Source organism: Festucalex cinctus, chromosome 13 (assembly GCF_051991245.1).
Source record: "Festucalex cinctus isolate MCC-2025b chromosome 13, RoL_Fcin_1.0, whole genome shotgun sequence".
Classification (NCBI taxonomy): Eukaryota; Metazoa; Chordata; class Actinopteri; order Syngnathiformes; family Syngnathidae; genus Festucalex; species Festucalex cinctus.
Window position 1 is genome coordinate 16,360,469 of NC_135423.1, and position 27,190 is coordinate 16,387,658.

Here is a 27,190-nt window from a genome sequence, read left to right on the forward strand (position 1 = left end):
TTTAAATACAATAGTCTTAATCCAGAGCAAGGTTATTTTAGTTAATGAAAATTAACAAATGCAAATTAAAATTCAAAAAACAATTTGGTTAACGAAATAAAATATAAACGAAAACTAAAAGTAAATTTTATGTTTACAGAACGAACTAAAACTAACTATAATTATAGTGAAATGTCCTTCGTTTTAGTCTTTGCATTTACTATGGTGTTTATTAAATATTGCGCACAAGTAATACACTTAAAAAAAAACGAAAATACTGAAATGAAAACTAACTAAAACTAAGCATTTTTTTAAATAACTAAAACTAATAAAAACTAACAGAACTACCCTGAAAACTAATTACCGTATTTTCACACTATAAGGCGCATCTAAAAGCTTTCATTTTTTTCAAAAGCTGACCATGAGCCTCATAATCCAGTGCGCCTTATATATGGATCAATATTGAGCCGCAACAGGTCTCGCTTCAAGACGCTATCGGTGACCCTGCACGATCGGTGAAGATCCCGCCATCTTGGATCGCTAGCTAATACTAATACTTTACCTTAGGGAAAATAATAAAACAGCTGTTTATTCATTTTTGGGAGTGAATGGAGTTGTCAGAAAGCTGGTTTGTAATCTATTAATAAATTTTGACTGACCTATCTGACTGTTTTGTTGACATTCCCTTTAACGCAGCACCATCTAAAGAATGCATAACGTAACCCCAGCCTCTACTGTAGTGCCTTATATATGGAAAACGTTTTAAAATACCGTATGTCATTCATTGAAGGTGCGCCTTATAGTCGTGAAAATACGGTAAAACTATCTAAATTTAAAAAACAAAACTCAAAATGAAATAAAAACGAACTAAAATGCAAATTTCAAAACTATAATAACCCTAATCCAGAGAAATGTAGATAAGCCCTAACGGCATTCACGTAAATTTCTGTACCACAATTTGAGAGACAACGCCCTCTGGTGCCGAGATGTGATACGCACCCAACCACATTTTCCTTAAAAGAAATCAAGAGTGTAAAATGTGGGGATGATTGTAGGCTACCTTCTCCCTCAATAGCCATCCAACTGCCCAAATCATTCCCTTGGTTGATTTCGGTGATACTGGTGGCTTGTGATCCACACGCAGGTCGTCATGTTCTGGCATCACATTGCACACTGTGCTTTAGAAATGATTCACAGGCACAATGTGTTTATGCTCTGCTCCGTTGTCAGACAGTCTCTCGAGTCTTTTAAATATCACAATGGACTAAAACTCTGCTGCTTCAACTTATGATTGTTGTTACCAGACTGACAGTTGCCATTACTTTAGGAAACTGACTCAGGATTACAGACAGGCAGGTTGGTGTTTCATTCATTTTGGCATTCTTATCTGTGTTTGATGCCAATCGTGTCCTCAGTACCTCCACGACGGTTTTTCACATATGCACTGCCAGTCACTGTGTCCCTCTGATTGCTGCGTCCTCGTGCCGAAAGTGACTTCATAATATCTTGTATTTAGTTACTTTTCCCTAGTAACAAATGTTAACACGACAAATCAAACTGGCTGACAATGTAAAGCCGTTTCGAGAGGTAATTTTCAGGCGGTGCGGGTCGCTGCTCCTCATTCTTGTAGCTGACGCTCTCAGATAAGTATGCTTTGTATCCAAGCAAGTGTTTGGCAAATAGTTCAATTCCTTCTTGATGGGGGACTTTCTCTCTCCCACAAAATGTGTCTCTTTCCCTAGCCCTCCACCCCCCCTCCACCCCCCTGTCCTTGCTGGCAACAGCACTAGTGCTGCTGGCAAGAGTGACCAGAATAAAAACAGCAACAACAGACAGGGAGGAGGGAAAAAAGCAAAGTGATCCATTAAAACTGAGCTATTGCCGTCTTTGAATCCCATATCGTTCTCCTTTTTTCCTCACCACTGCTCAACTTGTGTTAATTAGGTAGCGGAGAATAAAACCAGCTCATCTGGAGAGGGGTGGTTCATTTGGGAGCGAGATGGCTAACGGAAAGGTTCGGCTGCTCCTCCATGGACTCTTCCTCGTAGCAGCGATTCAGCCCACTCTGCAAGGAGGTAAGCATGTGTCACAGGTCAATGGAACTCTTAGCTGCACATGCCTGTGCAAGAGCAGGTGCAAAGATTGTGATGTTTGCCCTTTTTAATATAGGGAGAAATTTTTTATTCTGTTTTTAGGAGAAAAACAACTGTTTTTCAACTGACAAATTATTTGGTTGTTTCTTAATTCTAATTTAAATGCATGTAATTATAATCATTTTTAGCATTTATCTACATTGATGTTTTGTTTTTTGTTTTTTTTTGTCTTATGTTCAGTATACTTGAATCCCTGGGTAGTTGTGAAACCAAACCTCCGTTGAGGAGCGCATTCTTGTTAATACTTCATTCTTGGCAGGGCATCCATATACACATTTCTAATAAGTTGGAGATGGAGGTCAGTGGTTTCCTGGCCTTGTCTTTGCTTTAATAGGTATGCTAAACACAATAAAACATCACTCATTCGCAGATTGTTGCGATTAACATTTTGTTACCTACAAAACTGACTATATTTCACATCTTCTTATTTCGTTCCCTCCATTTTGGAACAAGGTGTAACGTGTGTCTATAAAAGCCTGTGTTCATCTCAAAGTATGCTCTGATAACAAGAGTGCTGAATGATTTCCAAGCAAAGACCTTTGACAACAATCCAAAACTCTGTCTCACCACTCTAATAAAGAAATTATCTCTGCATGCTTGCAAAGTGTGTCACACTGTTTACTTCAAGCATGCTAGGTGAATTACTGTAGGATCCATCCAAAGAAGTGTCATCCTGAGTTAGAGAGAAATGTCTTAGATTTTGTAAAAAGCAGTTTTTGTCTCACATGCAACTAAAGTCATAATCCAAACCATTCTAAGTTCTTACTCTATGTAAGGTGTCTCCATAGTGAATTTCCTGCCTCACTTTCCCATTTGAAATTGCAGATTAATACTCTTTGACTCCATGGATGATGTAATTACAACTGTACGCGAGCACAATATTATATACACCTGCATAATGAAATGAGTTGGATCAGAAATATTGCCTTAGAACAGATGGTAATGTTGTTTTGATTGACAATTTTCAAGAGATGTTCATTTAACACGTTTATTAGTATGGTTAAAGTTTGCAGTGTACACACTTGCACTGCATCATATAGGCAGGGCTGGACTGGTCATCTGGCATAGAGGGCAGATGCCCGGTGGGCTGTTGTTTTGGGGGCACATGGGTTGCTATTCAATTATTATTTTCCTCCTTTTAACCCGGGAGACCGGCCCACAATTTAGAAGGAGCAGCCCATGAATCCATTTACAATATAGAGAGTAAACTGAACCAATAAACATCAGTGGTAGCCAAGTGTGGTCAGGACTCGGGCTGGGCCAGCGGGCCTAAGTCAAAATCCTAGGGCCGATTATTTGTGCCAGTCCTGCAGACTGCAACTTAGAATTTTTATTGTTATTGCAGTCTACAATTACTGTCCCACATCAATAATAAACATTGTTGAAAGTGTCAATTTTGGTACAGCTTATCCTGTTCAGGCTCACAGGGAGCTAGAACCTATCCCACCTGATTTTGGCAGAATGGTAGAGTGTAGAACACATAGCCACACACAAGTCAGGTGACATCATCAGTGACTCAAAACCAATCATTATCTTATTTAAAGGTGAATCGCTCTTGTATTGGATCTCATTTGGTTGTGCAAGTGTACTTAAAGGGCTCACGTTCAAACAAAATTTCACCACATGGTCACAAATAGAAAGACGTCTGGCTGCTATCTCTTACTTCTTTTCGTGCTCTCTCTATCGCAACAACCAGCTGTCTCATTGACTGTTTTATCACCAATTTGATGTTAAACAGAAGCAACAGCTGCTCCACATGCTGTCATATATGCAATACTTTCTTCAGCAGTATTCTTGTGTAAACCCACATTTTCGGTCTAAACTAAACACCATTGTGGGTATTCACCTCAGACATACACATATGCAGACAGTGTATGTAGACCATGTGTGTAGCGACAACACGTGGGCGAGACAGTGTGTCCTTGGTGGACTCCCAGCCAGATGGACACAGGGAGAATATGAGTGTCCTTATTGATAGCTTGAGTCTACTAAGAATCAATTAAATGTAAAACCACCACAAAGTAAATACATGCCTTTTTAAAGGCTTCATTTCAAGAACCGTTTGACTTTACGGCTTATCTGTTTCAGACAGAGAAAGACATTGTGTGTGCATGCCTTTCCTCCCACTCTCACTCAGGCTGTGAGTTTACTTTTCATCCCTTTTTACACTACTCTGATTTGGTTGAGCTTTCTGTCTGTGTCAGCCCACCACTGAAAAACAGCCACATCACATCGAAACACAATAGTTCAAACCAAACTGTACTGCACTCATTTTATTAGTATAACTCAAATGTCATATTTCAGCATCTGTTTTGAGCTGGATGTTTTTCACTCATCTCAGTGGAGGTATGATGCATGTGCCAAGAAAGGAACCATTAAATTTGGAGCTCATCAATCATCAAGCATTTTTCACACAGAATTATGGTGGTCCCTCCCTTTCCCAACAGGATTGTAAGGATTATCTGGAAACATAGCTTCCTTGACGGAGGTTTGCGCTCTCTCAATGCTTGTCCTCATCCTTTTCGGGTCCTAGTGGCATTTCAGATGTAGAGAAATTAAATTGTTAGCCTCTAAGAGAAAGTCAGTCGTCCTTATAATGTTTCTTTTCCTGTAAAATGGCTGCCTCGATTCCAGCACGGGTTTCTCATCACACTATGGAGCAGGTCATATAGGGCAGTAATTATCAGTATTGACTGAACTTGCTCAAAATCTATATTAAATCCATCCATAACATTATACGGCTGTCAAACCAACTCCATCTGTGTGTGCACTAAATGTAATGGGGGAAAAATCACTGAGCCTAGTCATAGGGTCAAGTATCTATGAATAACATGAACATTATTAGAACTCAATTGGACTCGTTTCATGTGCTCACAACACTTGCACTTGCTTGAATTATGATCGAGCGAAAGGCACGTCTGAATGTTTTCCATCGACAAGTGTAAATGATTTATGGTCCCCGGGGAAACAACTGGGAAAGGATTTGTTAATAAATATGTCCACTGTCTTGTTAGAAAACCATATGCTGGGACTGAAGACAGTATTTGTTTGCATCACAAATACAAAGTATCAGGTAGATTTGGCAAGTCAATTAAAAAACCTGCCAACAAAGTTTTTTTTAACATGTATAATTATTCCAGTCCAGTGTTCAACAGAAAGTTGAACTATTTACACAGACTCCGTGAGACTGAAGAAAAGAAAAGCTACTAGGAGTAATTTTAAACCATGGACGCAATAATTATATTTGACTTTTCAGTTGTAGAATTCTCATGATAAAGTATGTATTTACAGTAATGTATTCCATTATTATTATTCCTACATTAATGCTGACAATCCTAACCAATTCTTGGACATATGCAAACATCATGATGTAAACCTTCAATCTTTAGGGCATAAGATGGAGTTAAGGGCCATACTGAAAAGAAAAAAAATAATGTTTACTAAAACCCATTATTATATATTCTAACACATCTCAGATATGATTTCAGCTTGTGTGATTATTTATGTTATGTGGTTGGGCAGTGTTGAGGAAAGTAAAAAGAATGGGAAACAAAAAAAGGCAAATTTTCGTAGGCATGTGCACGTGCGCTTGACATAAAAACGGGCGTGACTTCATTCTTTTGCTGGCGCAAGGCTAGTCTACCATGTTTGGAACCGTGTTGCGCATCACTGGGCGTTCCGCCGCTCTGTGCTGCCTTGCCTCCGACACAGCTGATATTTTGGTAACAGAAAGTAGATTGCGATCAGCATAAAAATGGACACAACTTAATTTTCGTGTCAGGAAGTCTAGTCTTGAGTGTTTCGTAAATGGCACTTCATTTATATAGCGCTTTTCCACCTTATAAGGCCCTCAAAGTGCTTTACATTCAACTACTCATTCACCTACTGATGACGCAGCAACAGGAGCAACTGGGGGATGAGTGTCTTGCTCATAGATACTTCTACGTGATCGCAATGGCGTGGGATCGAACCCACAACCTCTTCGTTGGGAAATGACTACTCTACCACTGAGCCACGCCGCTGAGGTCTTATTATATATCCCTTCATCAAAATGACATGTGCACATGCCTCCCCTCTATGCTGTTTTGTAGAAATAAGTTGTGATTTTTTTTGTGTGTGTAATCCATTAGAATAATTTTCAAATGAGGACACTAAAAAAAAAAAAAAAAATCAGTCAAGTGTCTCTCATGTTCATGTTTAGCGTGGACAAACTACAGTTCCATTAGTTCAGTACGGTTTGCATAGTGGACAATTGAGTGGACAAAAGGGAAAATGGGAGTTTGGTGACTTCACTATCCTAATTGCATTTGGGCTAGTTTCTCACTACTGGAAGTTACTTTGGCTCATTTAAACCAATCAATGGAGATTTACGGCATAGCCTTGCAGTCCAAAAATGTGAGGGATTCCAACATTAGCTCAGGACTTCTGGTTGATTCCCAAATCTTGATTCCCAAGGTCAGCAGTGCTTCAGGCTTTATTGATAGAGACTTGTGAATCCACATCTCGATCCAATTTTGGCTCGCGTGAGAGGTGAAGTTATTGGATTCAAGTGATGCACTGGGATCACAGTGCTCTTCAGGTCCACTGTGCAATCAGAGAAACCATCATCAGAGATCACGATACAGGTTTCGCTCTCCTGCCTTCTCGTGCTGCATTTACAAAGGCATTTCAGTTTGATGACGTTGAGAGGCTCTGTGACTTCACTCCTGTGGCCAGGAGCCGGCTTTAAAGCCTTGAATGATTTGGCTTCGTCATTGTGAAAGAACTGTTATGAACATTTATGTTTGCCTGGCTCTCGTTCTGAACTGGGTAAGTCCTGGTAAAGTTGACACAGCATTCAGTTTTACATTAAAGCTAATGTCCTCTGGCTGAAGACTCGACAGCAGTAGCCAGAAGTCATTAACATTTTGGCAACTAGATTTTCTTGCCACCATGACTACTGTGAAAGGTGTTGCAGGGTTCACACCAGTGGTTTGGATTTGGCTGTTTTTATGGTGCGTTATAGTTTCTAGTTATAGTGTCTGGGCCTGGGTTTAAAACACACGTTTTATTTTTTTAATTTACATACAGTACAGTAAACATAATTGTATTCCCACACTATACAATGCTTTTAGGCTATAGTCACAAAGCTTTGCTGATTATTTTGAGAGAAGTTACAAGAATATCTTTCAAAAGCATTCTAAATTATATAAACCAATGTAATTTGTGCATTCCACTTGCTTCAAGTAATTTCACATGTTTGGTTCTGATCAATTCAACCATGGCTTATTCTTTTGTCAGAGCCAACTATGAAACAGTAATGATTAAATTCCCACATTTAGCTTCCCAATCAGTGGAGGCATTACTCAACAAGGTTCCAGTCAGACAGTTCAGATTTTGTATGGCCCAGTTCAGATGTGAGTAATGGCAATGTGCGCATAAAAAATGAACGCATGAAATTGTATATCCTCAGATCCAAATCAGGTCTCAATTGTATGTGTATAAAAATCTGATTTAAAAAAAAAAAAACTAATTAAAAACAATCAGATATCTGCCGATGTGAGCACTGTGTAAGTAAAAAAGATATTGGATACACCTGATCATTACAAGCTGGACATCATTGAAATTACACATACACAAATCTACCCAAAGAACACAGCCACGGAAAAGCTAAATTACAGCAAATCTCTGCGGTACAAAGACCGGTAAAAACCGGGGTCGACATCTGCATGCGTTTCTAATGTTAAGTTACTTTTCTGCTATTGTTACCCAATATTACCTTTTTTCTGTACCAGTTTCTATTAGTAGTTTCTGTTTATTACTAAATGTAAACGCAGTGATAAAATATTACAGTAGTTGTTTACCTTTGTGAGTATTTCTGTCATCCCTTCAAGTACAAGAAAGTATAAGAATCATGACACGGTGGAACCTCAAAAGTCACACATGATCTGTTTATGTTCGCTGGTCACCTCTCAATTTATTGAAATAGTATTTTATTTCGGTCAAATTATGAAATGTAATACCTTTGATATGTTGAATGTATAAAGTCGGTCCAATGCAGCCACCCTTAAAGCCAACCCGCCGAATCACCTGAACACCCCCATGACATCTGCTTTTCCAATGCATAGCTCACACTGATGATCTGTCAGAATGTCGCGTCAGATTAGAGTGTCACGATAAGATGGGTGCGTACATTGTTTGAACATTACATGTTCCTCACACTGTCACCCCTCCTCATCCAGCAGGCAGGGAAAGTAGTGACAAGATAGTAGGACAGGACAGTTGTCACATGCTTGATAATGCTAGGGTGCCAGGATCCACACTGTTTATTTGATCATGCTGTTGATCTGTTTTGAGAGATTTACTGTGACTGCTGTCCAAAATGGGTACTTGACAAAAAAATTTGCATAGAGCAAGTGTCATGTGTTACGTTTCCAAATGACGTGAACTTGAGGCTTATTGATTGTGCATGGATTTGGCCGAAACAAATAAAAAAAATGCTGTTATTAACTTTTGTGAGGTCGCCTGTGTAAGCAATGCGCATGTGTTTTCTCAAGTTGTTGTTTTTTTTTTTAAAGCAACATGTAAACTGTTCCATCACCTCTTGAGCTATGAACAGTTATTGCGCAACCGCAGCACTGGGTGGTGGAAATAGCCCATTACTCGCTAGTTTGTTTAAACGAAGCAAAAAAAAGTGCACTCTTAAAAGTCACAAAGAGCAATTGTGAAAACTGTCATTAACACGGGAGGCACTGTGGGAAAAAAAACGTCATTGCCATGAGTTGATTCAGAAACAAAGCAAGTTGTGACTTGCAATTTCCTAACCCTTTTGCTAGTCAGTATGTAGACCCGTGAATATACCTCATGTAGCTGCCATATCACGTAAAACATATTCTCAGTTAGTTATAAATTGAGTGCAACCCACCCAGCTAACTTTGGACTTGATCCCGCGTATATCCAAGTTTGGTTGCCAGTCAAGTCACACGACATATATAAACAACAAACAAACACCCATGCTCACAAGTTAGAGTCTTACATTAACTTAGCATGCATATGAGTACACAAGCAAATAAACTCCACACAGAAAAGTCTGAGCCAAAATTAGTTAGCAGATTGTCTAATCACACTTTAATAAGAACCATTAAATTTGTTGTTGTGAGTGTGCATGTGTTGTTGGTTGATTGAAATGATCATTGCCACCTAGACACTGGTGAGTAGTCTACTTGTTGTGGCCATTTTTTTGTTTTTGAAGTAACAATTTAAGCTAGTTTTCAACAGTTGAGATAAAATTAAAACAATAATAATAAAAGAACTTATCAAAAAAAACTAAACTACAAGTACTTAGCCTCATAACATATTTCTCTAAGCCTCACCAAGATATTTAGGCCAGCATGGCCCAAAAGCATATGAGTAATATGGCCCTTACAACTCTCCAATAACTTCCAGATAAGATCACCAGTGGGAATTTTGTCTTAAGTGGTCAAATCGTTTTCCCTCAACATTATGAATTTAAGCAGAAATAAGGTTCAAAGGTAACTCCCAAGCAATGCAACTGTGCAATAGCGTTGTGAGGAAGTAGATCAAATACAATCTGATGTAAATGAGGTCACACGGTGGTAGACGGTGGACTTGCTGCCCTCTGCTAAAATGGCACAGTAGCCCACAACCAGGCGAAAACCGGGGCATACGCATTCCCTTTTACCTCGCGAGCAAAGCCCAGACAGGAAATCCTTCTGATTGTGTGATGACGGAACAACCTCTCCACCCTGCTTGGGTGGTACCTGCACCTGACACATCTGTCATAGTGGCAGTGGCACTCACACTAAAGACACACACACAAAAAACATTTCTCAAACTTTAGATACACCTGTATAATCTAGATTAGCAATAGACCAATGTTTTTTCAGGGCCGATACCAATAGCACTTACAAGTAGGCTGATAACAGATGTTTGGCCTCGATATTCATTTTCACTAATTGGGAAAATATTGGCGTCAAAATAAAAAAAATACAAACTACAACTCTTAACATTGTTGAATATATTTAAGTGTATGTTTATTGAACAATTTTTAAGATTTGAAAAATATTTAAGGTTTTATTTTTTTTAAACCTTAGTCAATAGATATCTTTTTAACAAAAAGTTCAGGGACCTCCTAGAGTCATTAACATATCCAATAAAGCCAAACGTATCATATTAAATACAAGACATTTTGACCCCTCTATTTCATGAGTATATATATATATATATATATATATATATATATATATATATATATATATATATATATATATATATATATATATACATATATATTTATTTCCTGTTAAAACCCTGACGTATATGATCTGACACATGCATTGCACGGATAATCCATTAGAGGGCAGTATAACCCATCTGATGGATTTTCCAGCGACCTTGGATGATCGCCCCAATTAAGAAAAGAGAGACACCTATACTTATCAATAGTGTGAATTTTTTATTTTTTTCCTGATTTTTGGAATTACTAATATGTTTGAGATGTCTGTTTATTATTATATTTTTGACAGTTATAAATGTACAAATTTAAGTATTGTGACCAGATGTATCAAATATGACAAAAATCAAAAGTCATATGTGGAAGTTCATCCATCCATCCATTTTCTTGACCGCTTATTTCTCACAAGGGTCGCGGGGGGTGCCGGCGCCTATCTCAGCTGGCTTTGGGCAGTAGAGATGAACAACCATCCACACTCACAAGCACACCTAGGGAGAATTCGGAGCACCCAATTAACCTGCCATGCATGTCTTTAGAATGTGGGAGGAGACCGGAGACCCACGCAGGTACGGGGAGAACATGCAAACTCCACCCAGGAATGCCGGAGCCTGGACTCGAACCCGAGTGCTCAGTACTGGGAGGTGGACATGCTAACTAGTCATCACTGTGCTGCCATATTGAAGTTGATTTTCAAAAAAAAAAATGTTTTGTTTGTTCAAAAAAAATACGTTACAAAAAAATCTGAATTTCTCTAATACGTTTCATGGATCAGGCTTTATATATGGTTAAACTGAACATTATGATCTATGTAGCGGCAGAATATGCGCTACAGTTCGTATTGCAACTCCTTAGATTGCATGTGTGCCTATCTTGTGGAATACAAGTGTGTGATTTTTTTTAAATAAGGTAATTTTGTTAAATTGGTCATAAAAATAGCACTATAAAATACAACTAATTTAACAAAATAGATTTCTCGCTCAAACTATGAGCAAGTGCGTCCAAACTTTTGACTGTATGCGCACTCATTTTGGTGCCTATAAGAATAACGTCTTCAGGTGTAACAAAAACATTATTTTCTCATTATAATAATGTCCAATGTATGTTATAGTTTCTTCACACCGCAAACTTCTCAGTCTAGTTTTATGTTAGGCACTTCAATATTCGACCTCTTAAGTGTTAACATTTTTGTTCTAACCACAACTGTAACAATAAAAAGAATATTGATGTTATTATGGCAGAAACATTAAATACTTCACAACGTATTAGTGAAAGCCTGCTGCGGTGCCTTGGATCATGTTTACATTTTTGGATTTTTCTTCTGGCACTTTTCGGTGGCTTATGTCATACATTTTCATTTTGCTGGTTCAGACACTAATGCTTTGTAATGTTCTTGCACTCCCCCAGTGTCCATGCAGGCGGAGCACAAAGCGTCGCGTTCACACAGTATGTGTTAATAAACACACACAAACGCCTTTGACATGTGCTTTTAATTAATTGGCCTCCTAGCGCATGTATGTAAAGGACTATTAAACAAATTCACTGTGTTCCTCTCAGTACAATTCTCTCCATTGTATTGTTGTTTGTAGTGATACAAACCAGCTTTCTTCCTCACAACATATACTGTAACATTGTAACATGGGGCTGAGCTCACCAGTCCCTTCGGATTTTGTCCTTAGCTGTCCCATAATAAAGGAAGTTCTTTTTTTTTTCATTCTCCCATTCTTTTATTCCTGTTGTTGTTCCTGTGACCCTCGAAGGAATTAGATGAAAAAGGAGGCCCGGGGTGCTGCAGGTGGGGGCTTCGGGGGTTGACTGTGGAACTCTGAAATGACTCAATACCTCATCTAAATGAAAACTCTAATTTTCTCCTGAACTTGGTCTCATTTTGATACAAACGTTTTTATCTTGATCTTCACAGGAGCTGTTCATTTTCAATGTAAGCCTGCCACAGTCATGACCTGAGATCAACTTCATTTTAATGTTTCAAAAATGATAAACGTGTTTGGGAATGTGTGGATAATAAACGGGGTCATTGAATGGTCATAAGATATTCTGTTACCAGATTTGCAGTAAAAACTTTCAATCGTTGCAATCTATAACTTTTAGGTGAATACGTGCAGGTGACCAAATATGACCTTTTGCTTTTCTACTGTGTGTTGCAGGCGTGTATGTACCACCTGGTGCAGGGATAGGCACTGGACCAGGAACTGGATTCTATCCAGGTAACAAAGGCTCCCAAGTCTGCTGGGATAGTTAAGAATAATAAACTTCACCAGCCACAACTCGTTGCCGCTCAACTATGCTGCTGCAGATGAGGCATTTTACTACGCTGACGCATACATATTAAAAATAATAAAGCATGAAAGAGAACGTGAAGTTCAACTAAATCTAATGTAGAAATACATTGTAATGGAAATGATTTGGCAATGTTAGATATGATCCTGCAGAGCCACAAAAACTCATTTTCCCCTCTCATGATATATCGTTTACAATTAAACTATACAAGAGAAGTACACTTCAAGGACAGATAACCGCACTGGCCGCACATTGTGACATATAATATGTTTGTACTTGACATTCTTTATATCTTGCACTATCCAACAGTAAAAGCTATATGGATGTATAAACTCTGAACCATAACATTTTTGTTTGCCTACATGTTAGTGAGGTGAGCATTCTACTTCCTGGTTCATGGAGAGTGATGAAAGATGAGATTGATAAAAAAATAAATAAATAATAAAAAAATAAAAAAACAATACAAAAACAAAACAAATACAGCTCCAGTAATTTGAGATGTACAGACATCTGTATGCAATCTATGTAAACAGACAGTAGACATGCAAGTACAGTATATGGGAGCACAGTAAAGAAGGTATAAAGTTGAGTAACATGTAAGAAGTGTATGTTGTCATGACATGTACTGTAAGACACACCATAACTCAAATATATGATATTTGATTTAAAATGGTGTACGGGAGGAGTGCCCTGGCTATAAACCAGCTAAAGCAGCAGGTGAGTGGAATAAGACATTACAATGATGCTTTTTTTCCCCCCTCTAGAAATTTTATGTGATTTGGTTTCATACAAGGGCTTCTCTCTCAAGAGTTTTTGTTTGTTACATTACTAATTTATGGTTGCTTTTCTTTAAGGAGGAAGCCAAGTCAATTTTTTCCCATCTGCCCCCGCTAGTCTAAACGCAACATTCTGATTAATATTACATTTGTGGAAAATGCATTAAGCAGCAAAATCCACCACTTTTAATCCATTTCAGAGAGCGGCCATTTTGGCACTTGCTGTTGACTGAAAATGACACAGTTGCAAAGGTAACAACCAGTCATGGCTCACCTGTATTTTGTGTTTAGTCATGTGACATTTGCAAGAGAAACAGGCTCTACCTAAAAAGTGCCTTGAACTAATTTTGAATTGAATGAAATTACTGGCAGTTCAGTGCCCTTGTGGTTAACACTGTTGCCTCAAAAGTAGAACATACTAGTTGTGATGAGAGGGAAAAAAAACAAAAACGCATTCACATAGAAACAATGGATGGATTTCTGTTTGGAAGTTCAATTTCCGACCAAAACTCAGCTTCAATTAGGTCAACTGTGGAGAAACATATTGTGATCCAGTATCATGTCAGTACAAGCTGAGAACAAATATTTTAAAAGGATATTGTGATAAAACTGAACTATGGTGCAACCACTGCTGTCAAGCCTGATTAATTAAGTCATGCAGTATGCACAGTTTTCTAAAAAGAAATAAATAAATAAAAATGACAACACACAATGATATTGTCAGCAATACTGATCACATACTGGTCGGTCTGTGCTTGACCTTGCTATTAGGTGGTTATGGAGGTGGAGGGCAAGGCGGCGGCCCAGGAGGTCTTGCGCCAGGAGGTGTTGGCCAGACTGGATTTGGCGTTGGAGGACTTGGAACAGGTAGGAAAAGCATTCATTAATCATTAACAATCTAATGCCAGTGGTCATGAAATTCACTGCCAATACTATTCATTTTAAATCAATCTAATCCTTAGTGCTTTACTATGTGGAGTTGGATTGTACATCAAAATGTGAGCTAAAGTAACCGATAACCTCAATTTTTTTTTTTTTTTTAACTCATTATAGGACAAGGTGGGAAAGGACCTAAACCAGGTAAGATGAAACAATTAAAGCATATTAGAGCAAAGGTACACTGAACTGCCACCATTTTACACTGGCACCACTTAATGAGATTTAATAAATTCTTACAGTGTTCAAATTTGTTAACTTTCTTCCTATTGCTGAAAATGTTTGTTTTTTTTCCTCTTTCTTATATTTTTTTCTACCTTTATTTAGCTCCAATGAGGGGGTCAAACTATTAAAATTTCCCTCACAGTATGATTCAATGCAGGTCTTCACCACTTAACACTATAACAATAGCCATCCATCCATCCATCCATCCATCCATCCATCCATCCAACCATCCATTTTCTTGACCGCTTATTCCTCACAAGGGTCGCGGGACTATAACAATAAACATTGATAAATACATCTTTCCAAGCATGTCAGTCAAAACTGAGCATTAATATATTGACTCATACAAATTGGCTCTCATTAGGTCATGTAGGAGTACCCTATCTTGTGTCTGGCACATACTGTATATTTGTTTCACATTTCAATTTTTTATTATTTGGGCAAGTGAATGACCTGTATATGGTGTTCTTCACTGACCTTAAAGCTGATCTATTAGTTTTGCAGCAATATTGTACTTTTGTTGGCCGGTTATTCCCGCCCTTTTACAGTGCATATATTGGGTGGGTAAAGCAGTTTACTTTATACCCTGCATTATGTTCTCACACCCATTGCCCAGCCACTAGACAAAGGTAAACATCCTTTCGAGGAGTTGTCACCAAGCTGCCCTTATCACCCTGCGTTGCAGGTTTACATTAGCTTGACCACTATAGACATCTTGATTAGGTGAGGGCGTGAGGCTTTACATACAGGAGATTGTACTGCCCAAGACCACTGTTGCATTCGTGAGTGATGATTGGCAGAGTATAAGCGAACATCCACACTGGCTGAACAATGGTGCCAGAGGACTGATGGTGTTTTGTTTTTTTGTGTTCTTTTTTTTACCGTCAGACCCTCACAATATCTGGAAACGTCCAAATTGAAATTTGCCACAGCCCTTTTTTTTTTCCAGTACTGTACAATAAATATTTTCCATTGCCGTATTTTTGTCTACACTTCAGCGGTAGCTTTAGCAGCTTTTAATTTCCGCAAGCACTTACTGATACGATCTGAGCATACCTCTATGTGTTCGGACAGATAAGGAAGCAAGCAAATGTCGTACGGGCCTGATAACAGAATGGCCCCTGTGGAGGGCCACACCCTTGCCCTCAACCGAGATTGGCAGGGTTGACACTTTTTGTAAATGACATCATTTCCAGTGCTGCATTAAGTGGAAGTTGATTTTGGCAGGGATTATTTAGAAGAATTTTCATACATGTAGGTCATGCTCCTGTACCGTTACTACAATGTGCATGACCATTAAAATGCATATTCTCTGTTTAAATAAAAGTACGGTTAGAGCTTTTTAGATCACTGCTTCCAGTGCTGTTACATATTAGAAAGCTCTAACCACCCCTCTAGGTACACTTTGATTTTATTGTGACCAGAAAAAACAAACAAACTTTATTGAACACAATGCATTGCAGCGGCTTGCTACTATGCCTTGATATGCACTGTTGTGCAAATGAGTTGGCCACTGTACCAGTCTGTTTTTACTTTCATTTTTAATTATTTTGTTTTTGTTCATAAGCTTAATTTTGGAGACCCATATATGTTGTTGCTTTTCAGTTTGCAGCTTTTCATGAGTAGTAAATAATAGGTATGAAGGAATAGTAGTAGATATCAGCTTTTTTTTTACTTCCCGGGTGAAGTAATTTTGGCGTTAGCTTCATTGGTTAGCTTCATTGGAGACTGTAATTGTCCATAAGTGTGACTGCTTGTTTGCCTATATGTGCCCTGCGATGGACTGTCTACTACTCCAAATTTAGCTGGAATTGGCCCCAGCTCAGCTGTGACCCTAATGAGGATAACGGTTAGCGGTATAGTAAATGGATGGATCATGAATGGATAACGAGACTGCAATGGCCATTGTAGCTTAATAGTCTTTGGCATGCATCAGTAAATTTTCAGCTCTGGCTCCTTAGAAACATTTGCAATCAGACTGACATACTGTACCTGTGCACATTTGAGAAACCTTCCAATCATTCTTTTGTTGAAGCTCAATAGTGACGCTGCGTTCCACTGGCAAGCTCCTTGTTTGATCTGGACTATTACACAGGGCAACAGCTGGTGAAGTGTTTAGCGTGACTATAGTGAATTTTAGCGTAGCTCATGCAAAACCTTGTAAACGTCACGCTAATTGTGAAGTATCCAGTTTTGACAATGCTCTGAACCCCGGGTAATAATCTTCCTTTGATGTGCAGCACCTGCACGCCATCATCTTTTAAAGGTGGATTCACTTTATCCTATAATTGGCCAACATTTGGCATTTACAACATTCTGTCTATTTCAAGGAGTGAAACGAGGTAATAGGATTAACTTTTTGGGACATTTATTCAGGAATTTCAACAAAACATGCTAAGAGATGATAAGGAAAGAAAAAGAATATGCACTGGAAAATGTGTGACTTAATCAGACTTTCAGTGGAAGATTCCACTGTTACGAGGCATGTGCGCTGTCACGTCTAATCAAGCTTAGATTCTTTTCCTGTCTTTACACTTTTTACAGTACTCTTCCATGCAAGTTGTTAGATTCACCCGTTTAGACATTTGTCATTCATTAGAGTTAATGTAGAGTTATAGACAAACCACCCTCCGTACTCACATTGATTCAGAATGGCTGTTTACAGTATTCAATTAACTTAAGAAGCATGCTTTGGAATGCTGGAGCAAGCTGGAGAACTTGAAGAAATCCAAACTAAGCACAGGGAGAACTCCACACAACTGTCCTGTCTGTACAGTTAACAACCTGTAACGCCAATTGGGTATATGCCACGGAAGAGGCGGGACTATTTTTGCACATGAGCTTTGGTTCCGGTTCGGTTTGCGACGCGTGCTTCCGACTTTGTGCCTCTCGGTTGTGCATTCACAACCCGGACCAGAATCAAAGCTCATGTGCCAAATCACGGAAGTCCGAAGTCCCGCCTCTTCCGTGGCATATAGCATATAGGGGAGTGAACTGGCAACTCAGTTGGCACTTTTCCAATTTCTATATTTTAGGCCTTTAGTGGTAATGGTCATTTTTTGAACTTCTTGTATGGTCTGGTATTTTTATATTTTTTTTAAGACTAAAACACTGTCAACCTCGTTGGCATTTGTGTCCATACAGTTTTCCATTTTTTTCCATCTCCGATATCTATAGCATTTGTCAATTCACGACAGTTAGAAAGGCAAGATAACTTTTATGAATTTCTCTGTGTGAAAGCTGACGAAAGTAATGTCAGAAAACAGCAGGTCAAAAACTGCATGAGTTGTTACATCTGGAAGCTGTTTCGTTTCAGACTTCCCTGCCGGGTTTATACTGTATGTGGCTGAGATTATATTAAGTCACCACCACTGTTGGGTATACCTGCAATAACCCTTTTGACAGTGAAATATGTTGCAGATATTTTTTTGAGCCAGCTTTCTTTTACTTAATGTTTTTGTTGCCTCCCCAAAAATTAGCCTAGCAATCAATTTCAAGATTAAACACTATTCTTATGATAGTCTAAACTGCAATATCCATTTAAATTAAGATGATAGATACCACTGGTGACTGTAGTTTGTCAGGGGGAGGCGTTATACTTCATCCACAGGAGGTCAGGCCAGTCTGCATTAAAAACCCAAAAGCTGTAGCATCACTTTGGACAGCCAGTTTCCACACTTCCCTCTGTTCCAAAGCATTATGTGTCACTTTAAGTTATAATACAGTCCTCAACTCGATTCTTTTGTGAAATTTGGATTGAGCGTTGTGAGCGCCGTTCTGTGATTTGTGGCCCAGAGCACCTGTTTCAATTACCACTGGCTCATATTCTCAATTTCTTGAAGGAGTATGATACGGACTGAGCACAGTAATAGCATAGAAATGGAATGTGGCCTCTAAACAAAAATAGTGAGAGCTGGCAAGGACAAGAAAACTACAAATAAAGACTTTTTATTTCACAAAAGTCTTGTTTTGGATCTCATTTCATTTTACAGGTACAGAATACCAAATGACATGTCCAGTATGCACAGTAGAGATCACATTCCTAACACTTGCGCACAAAACCCTTGCATAAAGACAGATTGCTCGAGATGAGATGCCGAATGTTGCGCCAAAAGAAGATAATCTTGGCCAGGATGCGAGTCCCCTTGAATGTTTTTCATTAGTGCAGCTCAGACCTGTACACATGTGAATGCGTCTGAATGACAACTTAGGTTGCCTAAATATCTTCTTGATCCTCACAGGCCTCATAATGGGCTCTTTGCACAGCTCGACTACTTCCTGAATTGTATACCACGTCTTTGTTTCCTGTCTTTCATGAGTGGACAAATTGATTAATTCGGGTGTGTCTGGCCAATGTCGTTGTAGTTACTGAGATCAGGCACACCTGGATTAATCAGCTTGTCCACTCATTACAGACAGGAAACGGAGTGGTGTTGAGTTCAGGAAGTAGTGGATTTGTGCAAAGAGCCCATTTGTCAGCACATCTGCTCATACACACACACCTCAATTGTGAATATGTTGAGGACATAAAGCAAAGCGGTGCTACGGAGACACTAATCAGAATGTCAAACATCACGTAGTACTGTACTGTACTGCATTTTGTACCTTAATCAGCAATCTTAATACTTTTAATTAACTTTTTTTAAATGAAGTTCAAAAAACAAAATGCAATTATATGTAAGTATCAGTGTTGTTACAGTTAATGGGCTCTTTGCACAAATCCACTACTTCCTGAACTCAACACCAGTCCTTCAATTCCTGTCTTTCATGAGTGGACAAGCTGATTAATCCAGGTGTGCCTGATCTCAGTAACTACAACAACATTGGCCAGACACACCTGGATTAATCAGTTTGTCCACTCATGAAAGACAGGAAACAAAAACGTGGTATTCAGTTCAGGAAGTAGTCGAGCTGTGCAAAGAGCCCATTGAAAAAGTAACTCAGTTACTTTGCTGACTACTTGCTTGTAAAAGTAACTTAGTTACTTTACTGATTACTTGATTTTAAAAGTAATTTACTTAGATTACAAGTTACTTTAATAGTTACATTCTACAGATACCGACAACCCTGATTAATGAATAAAGAATGTTTGTTAAATAAAATAAAGATGACCTTTTTGACCTTTTTTTTTTTACCATAACTTTTTATTTAAATGAATAATTTCTTCTGAATTTCACTTAACTTTATTGGCCTTCTTTTTATTTATTTATTTTTTTGTCTTTTTAGACTTCATATAATATTTTAAAAATTTTAAATAAAATATACAAGTAAAATAAAGCCAGTCTTTTCTCAATTAGCATATTTAACTACTAATGTTGTCGCAAAAAAACGTATTGATCATTTGCAGCAGTGTATAATGGCTAAATTACAAAGCTCTCCAATTTTTTCTGTAGTTTTCCTGTTTGTCAAGTCACCAAAACTGCAAATGGACTGCATTCTCACTGCAAAAGTTGTTTCCTAAAAGGTTTTCTTCAGTGATGTAAGCAGATTTTCTTAGCATCTCCATAATCTTAGCCAATATTCCCAAAAAGTATTGTAGTTAAAAAGCAATGAAATTGTGGCTTTTATTAGTTTTTGTTTGTGTCTAATCAGTTTTGCATGCTACATGCCTCAGTCTCAGCCTGATATACACTCTGTGTGAGTTGATGAGCCATCCCTTGGCAAAGTCAAACCAATCTTCCAGCTTTTGTTTTCCAGTAAGTCTGGACTATGAGCCTCTGTCCTTGTCCATCTGGCAATATTGTCCCTGGGTTGTTTAGACACAGATCGAGACTCACACTCTCTCTCTCTCTCTCTCTCTCTCTCTCTCTCTCTCTCTCTCTCTCTCTCTCTCTCTCTCTCTCTCTCTCTCTCTCTCTCTCTCTCTCTCTCTCTCTCTCTCTCTCTCTCTCTCTCTCTCTCTCTCTCTGAGTGTTGTGAACTATATTTTATATTTCTAATTAACACAAAGCCATCCGATTGATTCTGGCCAAGGTTTACAGTTTATTGGACCTTTCCATTGCCATAACAAAGGAACATATGTAGTTGCACATTGTTACACATGGGCTAAAACACAAATTCTATTGTTGTAATTTATAATTTGCTCCAAAGTAATTTTTCAAACTGAACACTTAAAGTACATTTTTAAAAACATTTAAGCTATTATATTATTCTTACAAGTTGGCCAACCGAGGCCCAGTAGTGTCCAATGCATGCACCGATTGGGGGGGGCTGCACACATTTACCTATGGCCATGGATGAGGGTCATGTTTGTCACTTGTCCTCACCTTTTCACAGCCCCATCCTTTTGGTAACTGGACTGAAAAAAATGGCTATAATGACTGTCTGTTTTTTTTTTCTTAAGTTGTTCAATCACCTACTTACTACATTGGAAAAAAGACAGTCAACAAGGGGTCATTGGTAGTATAATCTTCCGGGTTCAATTTGTCAATTTTTCTTTTATCCATCTAAATGATCTCTTTCAATTCTTTCAACTTTAGTAGTTTCTTCCCAATGGTTGCAGCAGTGACATGCAACAGATGGCTGCACTGCGTTCGCAAGCTTTCCTATGACGGAAGAACTTGGAAAATGCTTTGGAGCGTGTGCATCCAGCGTCAGCGTTTCAATGTGCATCTTAGCAGCCGACTTGTCCAACATTGGTCTCCGTCCTCAACCCTGACTTGTCAGAAAAGTATTCAGTGCAATGGCAGTCAGATGCACATGTGGACCATCTGGGAAAGGAAACACACTTGGCCCAACTGTAGCTACATACCATGCCTCCAGGCTTCGCATTTTGACATGAGTTCTAACCCGAATCATAGTTTGTACAATTAATCTTTTTCGGGCTGGCTGCTCAGATCTGTGATGTTTCGCCTCATATGTTCCATAATCTAATGCTTGCAATGTGTTTTCTGCCTTGTCTGAATGCCTTTGTTGAACATGCTGCACGACTGTGTGCCAAGATCAAATGGTTGATGAGCACTGAATTGTAGATACTCCTCAGACATGTTCAGGGGCTCGGAGTTGGCAGAGCAGCTGGGACATTCTTTCAAAGTGGATAAAGAGTAGCAGATCCTCTCAGTTCTAACAAAAACCAGGAAAGGCCGAACTCTCTGGTGTGGTTGAAAGCGTACGGTCTGCTGCTGTCGGCTTCGTATGACTTGAAGTGTAAACAATGACATCATTGACTCAATGGATAATGGTGTAATGCGAGGTTTACAAATTAGTACAGTTTCAAATCTAAACAGGAACAACAACTGTCGCCACAGATGGAATGACAACACTGCTGAGGGGAAAATAAAATTCCTGTTCTGTAGGCCAGTGTTTCCCAACTTTTATGGATCCCAGGCATCCATTTTTAATTAAAAAAAAAATAAAAAAAATCTCATGATGCACCACCAAACAAAATTGTAACAAAAAGTATGAATATTGAAATGATAATCTCATCTCAATTTACTCACTCGCATGCTTATTTAAAAACAAAGCTGTTTTGCCCGCAGAAACTATGACCTAATCTTTTGTATTAATGGCAATGCGTGGATACACAAGCAATTTGTACCTTCTACCACCTAATAGACAGATTTAATTATCATGCCTGTCTATATGGCACTGGAACAGTATTTGTCCATCCATCCATCCATTTTCTTGACCGCTTATTCCTCACAAGGGTCGCGGGGGCTGCTGGCGCCTATCTCAGCTGGCTCTGGGCAGTAGGCGGGGGACACCCTGGACCGGTTGCCAACCAATCGCAGGGCGGAACAGTATTTGTAATAAATAAATACTAATTTTGAATTCAATTAAGTGAACCTAGATAATTTCCCTGATGATCTCTCACGGTGCACTAGTGTGCTCAGGCACCATAATTGGGAATTATTGTGCTACATTCAATGGAAGATATTAAAACTCACAATTTACAATTCTATTTGATCATTCCTTGCCCTAAATGTTTTTAATTAAGCACACACTTTCGAGTTATTGCTCAATTTAAGTGCTGTGGTTTTAGCTCAAAGTGCGGATGTTTGTTGTGGGAAGTGAGTCTTTCCCAGTGTGTGAGAAGTAGCAGCACTTTTCAATGACCTCAAGTGTATTAGTCATATTATTCCAACCGTTTTAATGTTTTGGCATGCAAGGCAGCAGAGAGAACAGTTACCTTTGGACATGCTGCAGGCAGACAGACTAACAAACAACTTCACAAAATAAACCATTTAGTGGCGGTAATTAAGGCACAGCACGAATAATTTTGCATAAAGCTGTTTGCAGAGTCGTTACTAAGGTGGGGTCGCACAACAGCACAGTAGCACAGTTTGCAACTAGAAACATTCACACTTACTGTTTAAGAAGCCATTGGAAAGCATTGCTAAATGCCTGTTTGAGTGAGATATTCTTACTGCTTGGTGATTTTTTTTTATTTTACATGCATGTATTTGAATTAGTTTTTTCAAACGGGTGCACTAGCTCTGTAAATATTTTGCTATGCAGTTTTTTTTGGTGTGTTTTTAAAAGTTGCTGCTTAATCCATGCTGTTACAAACACCCTTCCTTTGGGGTACCAAGGACAGTGCTACAATAGTGTCAGTCGTGGTTGGGTGGAGATGGACACAGTTTAGCTTTTTAATGTGTAATAGAAAGAAAAAAAACTGGTTGCTGAGGAGACACTGGTTTTCTTCCTGAGCATTGTTGAGGTTCCCATGGTGGCCCGAGGTTGTAATCCGCCCAACAATCAAACAAACCAACAGCAATGAAAACATTGCTCTTCACCCAAGTATTTTCAAGCTTGTCTATGGCAACTTTTCCAAACCCAAACTGTGATAAATGTTTAGTGGTCTGCCAATTCTGTCAATCCATTCTCCATGCCACTTGCCCTCATTAGGGTTGTGGGTGACCTGGAGGCTATCTCAGCTGATTTTGGGTTAGAACTTCCTGACACAAGGAACCTGTAGACAAACATCCATTCATACTAGTAGACATTTTAGAGAGTTTTCATCACTTTAGCTCACTGGTAGCGCTCTAGGTTCCCAAACTAGATGTGTCTGTGGTGCAGGTTTGATTCCCGATCGCGGGAAGTTGGCAGCTCTAAAAGTCGATCCTGGGCAAAAGAAGGTGACAGAGTTATGTTGTTTTTTTGTTTTTGTTTTTTCGACTCATACAGAGGAGGCATATGCTAAACTAATTGTAATTTATGACATCTTTGAGCAAACTTTGAGTATCAATCAAGGATCTCCGGCTGAGCGGAGTGTCCTCTTTTTTTGGAAATCAAAAGTTTAGAAGAGCAGTAACTGTAAATTACATTGATAAGAGTAATGACCACGACTAGATATTTCTGAGAACTGGGACAAATTAGAACCATTTATATCAGGAGGAGCTCACATAGGACAACAAATAGGTTGACTGAGCGCTTTTGGAAGCCGTTATTGATAGTGTCATGACTCCATGAAAAAATTAAATTAAAAACAATATGAGGCATTCTGCCCAAGTCAGCAACCTCACACCATTAAGTAAAAGATAGACAATATGTGCAGTAGCGTGTGAACATATAATTAATTCAACATGTATGCAAACCTTGTGTCTCACAATTGCGTGCTGATATGTTACAGCACAGGGAACCTGGAAGTGACAAGGACAATTGGAGGTCACAGGAGAAGGGAGAGGGAACGTAAGAGAAGCGTCACTGTGTCCGCTTGTGTCTCACGCAATGTGGAATTACTACACACCTCACATCACTCAGCTTTTATCCAGCTCGCCCTGCATCACCTCACAAAAATGCTATCTATCCACCAACTTGGAAGTTGTGCAGTGTGATAATTTGATACTGATAGAAATCGTGTGTGATGACTACAAAAGACATAATGATAGGCTTACTTTTTAAAGTGAAAATGTATTTGGGACCATAGCCGAAGAATCGAACCCACCTGTCAATCAAACACTAATGATGATTCTTCAGGGAATTGGCCGAGTCTTTAAAAATGAAGTTAGTGAGAAGATTTTCCATCACATTACAGAAAGTGCAGCAATGTGCATTGCCAAAGCACGTCCCTGCATTCTGTGCACCTTTTGGTGTTAATGATGTCATGGTTAGCACAAGCAAGATACAGTACGTGTCATACTTCGCACTTTTGCACCGGTTTCTACACAAGATGACAGAATGAAGGGGTATGAGTTCAAATGGTCTCAAGGTGCTTTTCTGCAAGCTAACAGAGCAAAAGCAAATAAGGGAAAATGACAAATGTCTCTAAAATACCGCTGACATTTCAGAGGTCTGTCCTCCGCTCGTCCATCTTCAATGGTTTTGAATAAAAGCCCAAAGTACAGAGCAGAAAGCATCCATTTGTCACATGCTTATATTTGGTTCCTCTTATTGATGCAATTAACACCTTGTCTTTTTCTAAATAAACTCATAGAATGTGTTTGAGGGGAAACATGAAAAATAATGGCGATAAATAGAGAGAACAAGTGAAGGAGAGAGAGTGAGGAGCAAAGACTGTTTTGATTAATGACTTTTGTATCCCTCGGTTCTCAAACGAGATTGTCTGACCTCGCCCCAATGGAGAATGAGCGAGGTGTTTGAGGGGTGAGATTGAAACCAGATATTTCTCTACACACTGGCTCATATCCATCACTTGGGCTGAGAACATGACCAGTGACTGAGTCTTGGCCACATTGTCTGGCCAGTGTCAGTCTACAACAAAGATTTACATTCTTCTTCTTACATGTGATCTCTTCAAATACTTTGTTGTAGCTTTTACGATACAACAATGGCTTGTCACAGGGCGGTACCTATAGAGGCACTTCTTTTGATTCTTGGCTATTGGGGCTTGGGAATGTATCTGTACTGTATACACTGTAAAAAAATATATTAATTAATAATAATAATAATAATAATAATAATAATAATAAAAAGTAAAAAAAAAAAAAAAAAAAGAAGTTACTTCAGGGTTGTGGAACAAACCCGCAGCTTGCAGGTTGCGAGACAGCCACTCTACCACCTGAGCCATGCCACTCCTGGAGTGTGTTTGTATATTGATGGTGTCAGGCAGAATCTTTGTACCTCAAAAGACCAGTTTTTGGTCTCATTTTAGACCCACCAGAAATGCAGTCTCTCAAGCTGAAGGTCATGAGTTTGTTCCTCAATGTTTAAATTACTTTTTTTTTTTTTGTTAAAGGATACATTGTACTCAAAGAATTTTCAAGTGAAAAAACTTTACTCGTTTTTTTCAAGTAAATATTACTCTTTTTAGATTGTATGGAAAAGGTATCTTGCCTTTTGAACTCTTACTGTATTGCTCATTTTTGACAGTGTCCATCCATCAATCTGTAATCAATCTGTCATCAATCTATCCATCCAGGGTAACTTGAGAATAAACTACTAAAATCAAGTCTTTTAATTTGTGTTTTTGAGGTGGCTCAAAACAATCCATGATAACCCTGAGCTATAAAAATTCCTGAAAACACTGTCATTTGCATACCAGTATTACCATTATTATCCTAAGCAAAAGTGTACTATTAATGCTGTAATCTACATTTATATTGTTAAGAGATTAGATTATAGATTGATTCGAGTACTGGGAGTAATTTGTCTCTCCTCGTTGTTTGTTTGTATCCAAAATGCTGTTTTCGTACAAATAATCAGCATCAAATCAGTCCTGTGTGAATGGAGCGAGCCTATGATACATCACAGTACTTTATCGCTCACCTTCGCATTTCTGTTCACTCTCTGGTGTAGGATGAATTTCCATCCCTTCCATCTTGGATTGGATCACTGACCTTTTGTTTGAGATGTTCTGTCCATTGTCCAAATACAGCGGAGTTATGGAGGTGGTTTCATGGGTTTCCTGTTTTGCCTAGAGTGGGTCAAAAATGTATCTACAATATACAGCAGGTATACAGAAATCCTTCAACTTGTCAGAAATTAAATAAATACTGGGAAAAGCACCAAAAGTAACTGATCATTTGATATCAAGGCTATTTTGCAGACTATCCGCGAGTGGTTCACTGTCAACAAACCAAACTGACGTGCAGTATACTTCCAATAATCTGCAAATTATGACCGCCCTATTTGTGTGAGTTGGTGTAATTCATGTCCAAGAAAAATACAGTTGTTTACGCTGACAATGTGTTGTAAATATGGCCAAACAGAGAGCCTGTGTTTAAAACTAAATGCCTTCGTATCACAAATAAAAAGCATTTGACACGTCAAGCCATCAAATACCTTTTTTTCACAACTTAAGTGTCCTCTGTGACCCAGGTTAACATATGTAGGATCCCTCATGCTGCATGTTATTTGGTCATTCCTCAGCATTCACACACAGTTTCTCAGGGAATATGGAGTGTTTTATTTTAACGTAAATGTATTTTCTCACTGTCAAGTCAACGCAGAAATCTGAAATCGGTTCATGCCGACAGCCTGGACTCATATCACATCATCTTGGACTCACTTTTGTGTGCCTGCATCTCATTTTGTGATCTCGAACCAGAGAGAGATCGCTGATGCAGGTCCCTCTTTTCCCATAATGGCAGCACGACAGCCAGGCTCAGGTCACCATGGACAAAACGAGAATGAAAATGCAGATCTATTTGATGATGGAACTCTGTAAAAGCGTCATTGCTTAGTGATTCACT

General features: G+C 38.8%; 1 protein-coding gene across 6 annotated transcripts in view; it reads left to right on the forward strand.

The window, feature by feature from the left end:
• Positions 1–1,318: 1,318 nt before the first annotated feature.
• elna (elastin a) overlaps positions 1,319–27,190 on the forward strand; it is a 47,824-nt gene continuing 21,952 nt past the window's right edge. For 4 of the 6 annotated variants that reach the window (XM_077541688.1, XM_077541689.1, XM_077541690.1 and 1 more), the window contains exons 1-4: positions 1,765–2,054; positions 12,528–12,587; positions 14,208–14,303; positions 14,490–14,516. In XM_077541688.1, the coding sequence (XP_077397814.1) occupies positions 1,979–2,054; positions 12,528–12,587; positions 14,208–14,303; positions 14,490–14,516 (259 nt within the window). In that variant the 5' untranslated portion in view covers positions 1,765–1,978. Of the gene's footprint in view, positions 1,336–1,764; positions 2,055–12,527; positions 12,588–14,207; positions 14,304–14,489; positions 14,517–27,190 lie in introns of those variants that run through there. The other 2 variants (XM_077541685.1, XM_077541686.1) reach the window with 2 other exon arrangements.